Consider the following 12,462-nt stretch of genomic DNA (forward strand, 5'->3'; position numbering starts at 1 on the left):
GACCCTAATTGGGAGGCTAAACAGGTGCTACACCTTGCCCAAGGGTGACCTGTAGGCTATCAGACGGAAGGAACGCCCTCCACCTCCTTTTGCTGAGAAATTGCCCAGCACCACTTTAAGAATGGCATAAAATTGCTTTTGCTACAATCTGAATATTGCAAATTGAAATAATCTTTGTTTCCCTAAATTGCAGAATGAGACAACAACTGGAGATCTCTTGATGCAGTACCTTGCAACAGTTTGTGCTAGCACCATTGTCTGCAGATCCATCCAGCTTACCTTCAAGGTCGATTCAAGAGGCAAACCCAAGTTGGGACACTCTGGTAAGTTTCATTGTGGTCATTCTTTTGCTTTGGTGTATGATTTAACTTGTGAGAGGGTCAGGGTGGATTGTGGAAAAAAATAATTTGACTTGCTGCCAACAACCGAAACTAAACTTGGTATGGACTGTAAATCTCTCTTGATTTTGGTATTTAATTCGGGCGGCGCAGTTGGCGCAACACAACACCAGCGATCGGGGCCAAGGTTCGAGTTCTGTGCTGTCTGTAAGGAGTTCTCCCCATGTCTGAGAGTGTTTTCCCCAGGGGCTCCGGTTTCCTCCCACCATTCGCAACGTAGCGGGTGTGTAGGTTAATTGGGTGTAAATTTAGCAGTACAGACTCGTGGGCTGAAATGGCCTGTTTCAGTGCCGAATGTCTAAATTATAACAATTCTAATTGTATTAATTGTTATATTTGGCTGACCTCTTAAATAAGCACTTTTTCAATCTGTAAAATTATTTCAGACAAATGGGAATTTTGTACCACACTTTTCCAGTTTGTGTTGTAAATTTAGCAGAATTGTAATTGTATTTTGTTGTGATTATGGCATAAAATTCTTTGCTTTTTAGAATTATACTAGAACAAATAAATTTAGGATTCTTTTTAATTCAGGACTGAAATCCTGCCATAGTCTTAGAAATGTGTCCAGTGGAACACAGTCCAGTGCAGTAATTAATCCCCTGGTTTAAAATCAAGGCCATACATAAAAGCTGTTGTGGCATATTTGAAATGGAAAATTGATGCAAAATATCTTCTAATTTGTTCTGTGTATGACTCCATCCCTGAAAAGGTTTGACCGCCTCTTGAATAATCAGGCACTTTATTTAAATTAGCCTGACTGAACATTTGTGTTTAAATGTCAATACAAAGGAGATAGGTTTTTTGGTTATTTGGTGTCTCATAACCAAGGCTTCATGGTAAACCTTAAAATCCTAGGATTGAAAATATTTGACCATGTTAAATGTTTATCACAATGTTCACTTATTTGATGGCCATGATTTTAAATTGAGAAATACACCACGGTAACAGGCCCTTCTGGCCCTCGAGCCCATGCTGCCCAATTACATCTAATTGACCTACAACCCCGATATGGAACACCCAGAGGAAACCCACACAGACATGGGGAGAACGTACAAACTCCTTACAGACAGCGCGGGATTCGGACCATGTTTGCTGGTGCTATAACCGTGTTGCTTTAACTGCTACGCTAACCATGAAAATCATGAAAACAAATTGTAAACTCATGTTACGTGCAGTTGTTATTTTCAATGGAGGATTAACAGTTTTATGCTGTAAGATCAGATAACATTAAAACATACAGTTGCTCTTTTGTATCTAGAAAACTGGCCATTTTCCCCGCTTTTCCCTCCCAATTACTTTATCTCCAGTGACTTGATTTTTGCCCATTTTATTCTACAAGCTGGGAGGTTTCTGCTTGTGAATGCTGTTGAAAGCTTCCCTGCATGAAATACAATAATTTTTATTCATGCCATTAAGAAAATGCTTTCCTTTATTCTTCAAAGAAAGCGAATACAGTGAATTGTGCTGAGAAGGCACAAGTCACTTACACCCATACTATAGTTGGGGATTTGGCAAAGATAATGTTTTGAATGCCAAGATGAGTTGTTCAGACTTGCTGTTATTAGACATGACCGTTGACTGATGGTGAAGTGTCAGCAATATTGCTGACCATTTTACACTCAAACTGAATCTTGGAATAAATTGGTATTCCTGAGACTGGTGAGATGCTTTGCTCTGCCTTAATGTTTTGAACCTGGGTGCAGAAGTTTTTCAAATCTTCCTGGAAATTTAAATTACATTGGGTAGATTAAAGTTCAGTGGAAAATGCTTTCTTTCTCTACCCCAAACTTAATTCACAACCTGCAGAATTAAAAGTGTTTTGAGTTGAGGGAATCTCAAAGTGCAATGGGTCGTGTATTTTTAAAGGTCAGTCACACTTGCATTGATGACAACACTTCCACCAATTGGCTCACGATCCAACAAATAGCAGTGATCAGCAAGACTTTGAAATTCGAGTTTGGCTATTTAGTAGCTGAAAGCGGCACACAAATAACAAGCAATGGCAATCTTCGAGTAGAGGTTTACCCCCCCCCCCCCCCGCCACAGCTCAATATTCTGTGCGATTATCATTTCTTAACGTTCCACCAAAATGTTCTTGTTTCATCATTGAACAGGGGCCAACAACTTGAATGGTGTGGTATTCTGCAGAGGATAACTTGCTCTCTTTTTTTCTCCCCATGACTTAACCACAAATCAAGAAGATGATGCAATCTCTACACTTCATCTTATCTTCATTGCTCCACATCCCACTCATCAACCTGAACTTTCACTTCCAGTTCTAGAGCAGTGTATAAATTCACAAAATGCACAGTAGCAACTTGGTTAGGTTATTGAATGGAATCTTAACTAAATCCACTGCTTAAGACAAGGCTGGAGATAGATGATGATGTGACCTCCCCCTCAAAATTCTCCCATTTTACAGATTTTGAAATTTGTTGCTAATGTTCTTTTTTTTTTTGCTGTGTGAAAATAGAGCCTGTGCAACTGAAGTTTCTTCGCTACAAGCTGTGCAACAGGTTCAACAAGATTGCTAATGAGCGGCAAGACTATTTTGTGTGTTTGTAATGTATTCAAGAAAATCTCAAAATACTGATTTTATCTCTGGATGCTCAGAGATAAAAGTTGCATTAATGATTCATCTTGGTATCTCTTTCTGACCCCTGCTTGGTCTTTATCATCCCCTCTGATCTTCCCCTCTCAAAAACGGAACAGTCTGTCCTCAGTAGAGGCCTTGCATTCGTTCCCCCTTCGCCCACATCTCAGAGCTCCATGCTCACCATGATGCCAAGCTTTTTCTTTCATCATCTGCGTCCACTCCTACCATGATCCTCCACCCCTCACTGAAGACTCCTCCTCTACCTTAAGCCTTCTTCCTCTTGGACACCTCGTATTTGCTAGTTGCCTTCTCTGGGTCTTTATATTTCTAATTGTTGCCGAGACATCAACTGTCTCAGCTTCACCACTCCCCTCTCTTATTCCAGTCTCACCCCTTTAACCTCACTATCAAACCTGCAGACAAGGGTGCTGCTGTTGTCATCTGGTGTGCTGACATTTACCTTGCCATGGTCAGGCTACAGCTCTCAGGCACCTACTCTTATTTACCCCTTTAACAGGGCCCCACCAAAGAACACCAAGCCACCGTTGCATGTATCATCTCTAACCTTCAGTCATCTCCCTCCCAGGGCTTCCAATTTCATTGATTCTCGTCCCTGAACTTCCCTCTTCTACCTCCAATCCAAGGTAAACCCAATTATCCAGGTAGACCCATTGTTCCCGCATGCTTTTGCTCCACTGAACTAGTATAATCTTACTTCGACTCCATTTCCCCTATTCCGGTTAAGTCCCTCCCTACCTACATCCATGATTCCTCACATTTCCAATTCCCTGAACTTTAATGTCTCATTTTCCCTCTGGATGTACAATTTCACCTCCATCCCCCATGCAGAAGGTCTCAAAAGTCCTTCATTTCTTTAACACCAGACTGAACCAGTCTCCCTCCAGTCCCACCATCTTCCTCCTGGCAGGTCTTTTTCTTGCCCTCTAACTTCTTTGGCTAATCCCACTTTCTCCAAGTTAAAGGGATACCCCCATGGGTAACTATGGATACCCCCATGGGTAACTATGGATACCCCCATGGGTAACTATGGATACCCCCCCATGGGTAACTATGGATACCCCCCATGGGTAACTATGGATACCCCCATGGGTATCTATGGATACACCCATGGGTAACTATGGATGCCCCCATGGGTCCCAGCTAAGCCTCCCTTTATGTTGGCTTTGAGGAGCAATCCATTTTACAAGGGCTCCTCAACCCTTCCTCCACTACATTGACAACTACATTGGTGCTCCCTTTTAAAAATATTTTTATTGAGTTCAGTATAATAATCTCACATACATGTTGCATTAACTTAACTGAAGGAAATATAAATGTATACATAATGTATAACTGGTAAAAAAAGAATTCTCTAATTAAGTTTCCCATTTTTGTTATTAATTAATATTATTAAAAAGAAAATATCATGTATTGCTTTCTCAGCAATCTGCTCATAACTTGGTAAAATATTAATTAATATAGTCTAGGACCGTAATGTTAAATTCCAATTAATCAACATAAAACAAAGGATTGGATTGCTACCTCCAGAAGCCAGGTGGAGGATCGCCGGAGCAGCCCAACAGCCTAAAACTACGAACCATGATAATTATCTATGAATAGACCCCATATCTTTTCAAACTGGAACTTTTTATCTTTCATGTATCTAATTTTTTCCCAAACTTATTTTTGCCATTACATCGTGTAGCTACTGCCCGTGAGTCAGTGGAAGTTCATCTTTTCACTTCATTAAAACCCCTTGTCTGGCTATCAGCGCACTAAAACCTAAAACCTTCTCTTGAGATACTGGGCATAGATGTTTTAGTTTAAAAATCGTTGATAAAGATTGAAGAATGTTTCCCCAAAATATTCCTAATTTGGGACATTCCCAAAACATGGATTCACAATGGAGCAACGAGATAATTTAAGTTTGGGCATATGTATTCCGTGTACCACTTTAAATTGTAATAAACAATAATCAAACTACAAGTGGAATGCCAGTCCTGGTCTGAAAAAGTAGATTAAGATCCCATTCCCAATCATTTTTAATCTTAACCATTGAGGTTAGTCTTAAATCCAATAAATTATTATAAATACGTGATATTAATTTACTGTGAACAAGTAGCGAATCAAAAAATACATCAAGAATATTTGAGTCTGCGATTCGAGGAAACTTTTATAGTTTAGATTGGTCAAAATGTCTAACTTCCAAATACCTAAAAAATGTCTATTGGAAAACTTAAATTTTATCTGGCAATTGTTCAAAATAAGCAAAGTTCTTAAGGATAAATAAATCTTAATATCCTTAAAACCTACATCTATAAGAAAAGTTGGGGGGAAAAAATCCCTAAATTGATTCCATATTCTTAGTCTACTCCTCACTATTTGGTATGAATCAGTTTAGAAAAACTGAGACCAGTCACAGATTGGGAGATCACTTTGCTAAGCACTTCCTTTCTGTCCACATCCACCGTGCCTCCCAGTAGCCAACCATTTCAATACTGAGTCACACTCTCATGTCTGACTATGGCCTCGTGTACTATTCTACTCTGACCACCCGCAGATTGGAGGAACAACACCTCATCTTCCATCTGGGCGATCTCCAGCCAGATGGCATGAACATAGATTTCTCTGCTTTCTGTTAAACCCAGCCGTAGCTCCTCCCCCTCATTGCTGCTATCCCCTCATCCATCTATTATCTCCTGCCTTTTCCACCCCCTCCCCCCACCTTTTTGTTCAGACTCCTGCTGGCATTCTCTCATACCTTAATGAAGGGCTCAAGCCCGAAACGTTGGTAATGTATTTCTACCTTTGCTACATAAAGGACACTGTTTGGCCTGTTGAGCTTATCCAGCATTTTGTTTTTTTTTACTCCCATTCCCTTCTCTTCCCTATCTCTCTGTCTCCTTTCCTCCAGCTCTCCACCCCCTCCCCATTTTCCCTGTGCTCACTCTCCCTTATTCACGTATTACTACCTCTTGCCTGTGCTTCTTCCCCTGGCCCTCTTCCCTTTTCCCCACAACCATTTTATTTAAGCACCTGCCTGCATTTTGCTTAAACCTTTAAGTGCTCAAGCCTGAAACGTTAGTTATGTATCTATCTTTCCTATATAACTAATGCTGTGTGATCTGCTGAGTTGCTCCAGCATTATGTTTTTACTAAATCACTGTGTGCGCAGACCTTTATGTTTCACTCCAGTATCTGTCTGTGATACTGACAGAATTCTGCATTACTACATTAAATTATTGCCACTTAAATACTCCACTGTAATCTTGGAATATCAAATTATGTACTCTGTTACTTAAGACTAGTGCGCAATTCTTCCTGATAATTCATCTTGCATCAGCAACCTTTCATTTGTTTAAAACCAAATACAATCTGCTCCAGAAACTTGACGAAAGGGTCAAGCAGGATCAGTCGGAAAAAAGAATAGTCAATGTTTCAAGCTGAAACTCTTCATCAGGAATTTCAGGTGTTGACCTTTTTTTTGCCATTGATACAGCTGGACCTATGAAGTTCCTCCAGCAGTTTGTATTTAGCTTCAGATTCCAGCATTGCAGACTACTGTGTGCCTTTCGTGTGTTTAACCTTGGTTGGATGTTGGAGTAGGATTGTCTTTGCCTGGTTTTATTTTTGTCTATCCAGTCGTAACTATAGAATCTCCTGCAATGTCTTTTCATCATATCGTTACCTCTGGAGTACATCATGAACCTAAATTTACTACTTGTTTGAATATGATAGCCAGCATGTTCCAGGTCAATGCTGATACTCAGCAATCCCTCGTCGCATTTCTCTCCTGGTTCTGCATTGTCACACTGCCTGTGTGATGTTGCCCAAGGAAAAATCAAAATGCCATCTAGTTAAATGTTGTTTGTACTGAATCCATTGTTTTGAGTTTCAGTTACAAATGAAGTTGTTTTAGCACTGAATCCATCTCCAATCTTGGGCTGGTTGTATTCTTTGCTATCATGGCATCATATTTATGATCCAACTCCTGTCATCTGCCATCTCATTATATTGCGCTTTACCACCTCCATCTATCCACATCTAACCCCTCATTCTTGTTCCCATCATCTCCAGTTTCAACTATGTTGGTACTCTTCTGGTTACCCTCTTCTTAATTTTAACCCTGTAAAATTAAACTTCAAAGCTCTACTGTTCAAATATCATTCATGATGTTATGTACATATGTTACTTCCCTATGTTTGCTGACCAACACTGCTTGTTCTTTAGTGTCTTAATTTGATTTTGTTTTTCTTGAGTTGAAATTTGACCCTAATTTCAACCCTTATAATGACCATCACATTTGATTCTGATTGTTAATTGGCATCGTGTTGTTCGTTGAGATATCACTTGTCACTTTCATGAAATACCCCTAGATCTTAAGCATTTACCCAGTCACAGATAAATACTTTGATAATATACGTTACCATGGAGTTCCACAGGAGTCCTGAATTCAGATTTAGGAAAGAGAAAAATTTGATCGGATGTTTATTTGTGATGCACCTGATTTGGTCGGTCTTGTTCTTTGCCCCATGAACAAATAGCTTTGGCTGCCTTGTGTTCTGTTTGCCCCATTGTAAACTAGGTGGTCTTTTATTCCTAACCACTCTTTAATATAAATGGGGAATTCATGGTGTTCATTGACGTCTAGTTCTAAATTGCCTTGTCATTGAAATATTATGTAATATTACAATAGCCAGTGTTAAAGGGTATCTGCCAGCCACCTTAAATGCACACTCAACTGAGCGACGACAATCTGTAGGATAGGACACAGGGATAAATTTACTGCTTTTGAAAATTGTGCTCTGGATAGTTCACGTCCATCTGGGGGAGAGTAAAGGGTGTCAGATTACAATTTCTCTGAAAGGTAGCCCTTCTAATACAACAGACTCTCATTTGAATTCTGGATTATTAACTGAGATTCATGCCAAAGCTCTACACTGCAACTTCAACCCTCATTCTTGTTATTTGGAGGCATGAATGCCTGGAACACTTTGCCAGAGGTGGGTAGTGATATGATAGTGGAGTTTGAGAGTGTAAGGAATGGAGCCATAATGGATCACATGCAGGTAGATGGAATGAGTTTAATTTGACATTCTGGTCAGCACAGACCTTGTGGGCCACAGGGCCTAATTCTGTACTACACTTATTCATTTTCTATGCGAGCATACTCACTTATTCAATGGCCACTGTTATTCTGCATGGCCTCATTTCAAACGCTCTGACATTTGCACCTTTATGTATATTTTTGCACCTTTTTCTATTAGTTTGGTTTAAAGACGCAAAGCAAAGAATAGGGATGTGAGTCTTTTACAAGTTACCAGTGAGGTCCCACAGTTTATAATTTGTTTAATGACTTGAATGTAAAAATGGGTGTAAATTGCATTCCACTTGCCCAATGAAGGAAAAATGTTGAAAAGAGGACCCAACCAAAATGTTGACTGTCTATTTCTTTCCATGATGCTGCCTTAGGCTCCTGAGTCTCTCCACTTTCTCATTGTTTTCCCGAGATTTCAACATTTGAAGACTCTTCTGCCTCTGCGCAGGAAATTTCTACAAGAACAGATTATCCAAAGGGTCAGACGAAACATGGATGATAAAGGAGGTAGATAGGTGCAGTCATTCATGAAATGCTAAAGGTAAATGTTCAGGCACAGTGAGCAATTTGGATATTGTATCTGGATTGCAAAAGATTTGGAGGACAAAGCAAAGTAGGATTTGCTGAGAAGTGATAGGGTTTTGGTGAAACAATTGATGTCGTCTGCATTTTTGGCTTCCTTTGCTAATATGTACTTGCAGGCAGGTCCAAGTATATTGGCTAGATTAATTCTGAGGTGAATGTTTTGTCTTTTGAAGAGATTAATTAAAGTACTCCTCGCACCTCAAAAGAATGAGATGTGGTCTCAAGGATAGATTCAAGGCTATTTGCTCTGGAGGTTGATTATGGGTCATGACATTTTTAAAAATTTGATTCTCTACTTCAGAGATTTGTGGATTCACAGACAGTGAATCCATTTAACAGATCTGATTTTGTCTGTTGAGTATGGGAACTGAATGGGTTGAGAAACAAGATCAGGTGTAATCTTGACCCGTAGTCCTACTTTTACCAATTATGCCCCTTTGTTCACTATCGTCCTTGCATTTGCTTTCATTTTTGCTTATTCACAAACATGTTTTCAAACTTTGTTTTCTTAACCCTTGTTTGCTGCTGCATTATCAATAACTTTATTCATTCGATCTGTTGTTGTGTCCTCTTAATTGGAAAGCTTTTTTGAAGTTAATCTTGCCCTTGATCTCGAACAAGAACTGTCTTGATCCATGAGAAGAAAGTAAATGGTAAATAAGAGTTAGATTGAAATGTTGTGGGGGAGGAAGTATGGTCCATAAAATGGAAGAAAAATCTCATTCAGCTTGTCTGAGTGGAATGCTCTCCTGTTGGCTTTTTCCACATTCAGGACAAGAATAAAGTGGTGGAAACCAACACAAGATCGTAGTAAAGACCTTGAGTTGGTAGGGAAGATGCTTCTGGTGCTCTTATGAGAGAATGCAATGGTTTCAGATGTTAGAAGAAAGTTAGAAGAAAATGGCCAGCCTCTTTGGTTTGGATCAAAGGATATTAACTAGCGTGGATTGAAGCATTTGGTAATAGAATTGTAGATTGAAGAAAAATGTTTTCACCAGTGATGGGACTGTTCTTTCGCCTTTGGGTCCAAAAAAATGCTTGGCTATAGGGTAGCCTCGATAGGGGTACTGAATAAAAGGTACTTCCAAGGCTACATTTTTAGACCTATAAGGGATATGGGATTTTTAGTCTAATATGTGTCCACCTTTTCAATGCTGGATTCAATTTTTCATCTTCCAAATCCAGCTCGATTAAAAGGTTCTGTCCATTTTTTTTGGATGTGCTCATTAGCAAGTTCCAGCAGCAGATGCTGCACTTTCCGGACGGAGTTCAGTTGATAGCTGTTGAGGCAACAGCAATGCTGCTGACCCGGTAGCCTCGACAATAATTAGTATATGTGATTGTATTCCAAAAGTGAGAATCGAGATAGCACCTGTAACTTAGTATTTTCATGCTCCATCTTGGAGTCTCTCAATAATTGTGCTCTGTATTGACCTCTTTAGAATTGGCTGAAGGCACTTGGTGCTTGCTGTGAAATTTCTTGTTTGTACCACTAATCTGACGTTTTGCTTCAGGAGTCGACATTTGTGTCACGATTTATTGCATGGAACTTGTTAACCATCCATAAGCAACACAGCTTGTCATGAAGCATCTAGATAAATCAATAGATAGTCAATATTTTGGGCCGAAACCTTTCATCAGAAACCGGAAATCAGGGCCTCAGCAACCTCATCCTCAAACCTTGTGAGAACCTAGGGAAGAAATTGTGAGGCCTTTGCAGAGATATTTGCATCCTCTTTGGCCATGGGTAACTTTCTAGAAGAAATGTTATTTAAGAAAGGAAGCAAGGACAAGCCAGCGAGCCACAGGCCTGTGATCCTGACATTAATAATGGGCAGCTACTGGAAGATTTGGATAGGTAAGTGCATATTGGAGATGGGAAATCATCCATTGCAAATTTGAAGGTTTGAAGAAGGGACAGAGGATTGATGAGGGCAGGATGGTGGACATGGACTTGAGCAAGGCTTTTGACACTGCCCCATGTGGAAGGTCAGATCATTATGAGATCCAAGGAGGCTGGCCCATTAAATTTAAAACTGCCCATGAGGAAGGAGTTGCTTTTCTAATTGAAGGCCTGTGACCAGAGGTGTGTTGCAAGGATCTGTGCTGGGTTCAATGTTGTTTATTATCTATATTAAAGATTTGGAATAAATAAGTCTGTGAGCGGCAGATGGTGTCACACTGATCAGTGCTTTGGTCCCAGATATTCACGGGACTCTATGAATTAATTAGATGAGGGAATTAAATGTAATGTATCCAAGCTTGCAGTCACAAAGTTGAACAGAAGGGAGAATATTGAAAAGGATTCAATGAAGTCCATGTTGATTTGGACAGGTTCAGAGAGTGAGCAGTTACATGGCAGATGTGGTTATCTACTTTGGTCATAACAGGATGCAACATCAGAAAATTGTTTTGGTCTCCTCAACTGCGAAAGGATGTTCCTGTTGTAAGGGAGTTTAGTGAAGGCTCGTTAGGTTGATGCCAGGACTGACATTGAATCAGTAAGGCTGATTTGCTGGAAGTTTGAGCTATCTCTGAGAAATTGAAAAAAAACCTGGAAGTGCAGGATTAAGGATATGGGGTTGACCATTTCAGACAAAGGGGAAGGGAAACTTCTAAAGAGTGATTAAACATCTGGAATTCGCCGACACAATGCAGTAGGATCCAAATTATTAAAGAGGAGTTGGGTATTGCTCTTTCAGCTAGAGGAATCAAGGCTGATGAAGAGAAAGCTGGCCAGATCACTGAGCTTGTCTCATCATAGGTGGAGCACAACTGGAAGGCCTGCGCCTTTCTTTGTTTCTATGAATTGAACCTGGTTTTGATTAAAGCTGATGATGGCGGCGATAAGATGGTTGGACTGTTATTAAACTTATTTGCATTTTCGGATAAGGAAATGTTCCATCCTTGGATAGTCCATGATATACGTGACACCAGACACATGTTAATGTGTTCAACTCTTGATTGCCTTTTGAAGTATTCAATTCCAGGGGAATTAGGAGTGGATGTTGAATGCTGGAATTTCCAGTAATGTCCATGTCCCATGATAGTAACAGCATAACTGTAAAATATTGAACCCATTGTATTGTCATTCAAATTCGTAATGGTATTGGTGTGATGGAGGACAATGATCAAATACTTGTGATTTTTCAAGGTCTGTATTTGTTTTTCATGTCTATTTGTCCCTGGTTAGGGGGAAACTTTGGTTGCATTCTGAGAAATAATTGGAGTAGAAATAAACAAAAGGGAATATTTTCCCTAATTACTTGCTGCACCATGGTTTATTCCTCTCTCCAAAAAAATTAAGAAATTTGGCAACTAAAATTCACATTGTAACAATTGTACTATGGCATTGTATCAATATAAGAATGTTATTCAGGATAGCACATTACTGATGGATAAAGTCGGCAGATCATGTTGCAATAAATATCAATTTAGTTACCTTTTCCAAATTTTGCGGTATTGCAAATCTGATCCATCACCTTTTGCTGTCTCTAGGGCTAGCTTGCAGATTATCATTAAGTCAGGAGTTCTACTTTGTTTCAGATCTGCTTGGATGCAGATGAATTTCTGAGCTGATAAATCTGAAGAAATGAGCTTTTCTCATACCAGTTTTATTTCTATGTTTCTGGTTTAGCACAGAACAGTTGTTTAAGGTGGAGTTTAAATCTGATTTGATCTATTTGCGAAGCATCAATTTTGTCAGAAATGTAATTTGTCTCCAATATTTGTATTTGGTTAATAAGAACATAGATGTTTGTGGCTAGGTTAATGCGTTAGAA

The 12,462-nt window shown here is 39.5% G+C and overlaps 1 protein-coding gene across 2 annotated transcripts in view; it reads left to right on the top strand.

Annotated features, from left to right (window-relative positions):
- Window positions 1–12,462, top strand: part of ctc1 (CTS telomere maintenance complex component 1) — a 67,993-nt gene that overhangs the window by 54,684 nt on the left and 847 nt on the right. The window contains exons 23-24 of one of the 2 annotated variants that reach the window (XM_069912175.1): window positions 194–323; window positions 2,875–2,954. In XM_069912175.1, coding sequence (XP_069768276.1) covers window positions 194–323; window positions 2,875–2,954 — 210 coding nt within the window. The remainder of the gene's footprint in view (window positions 1–193; window positions 324–2,874; window positions 2,955–12,462) is intronic. The other variant, XM_069912174.1, reaches the window with a different exon arrangement.

Source organism: Narcine bancroftii, chromosome 14 (assembly GCF_036971445.1).
Source record: "Narcine bancroftii isolate sNarBan1 chromosome 14, sNarBan1.hap1, whole genome shotgun sequence".
NCBI lineage: Eukaryota > Metazoa > Chordata > Chondrichthyes > Torpediniformes > Narcinidae > Narcine > Narcine bancroftii.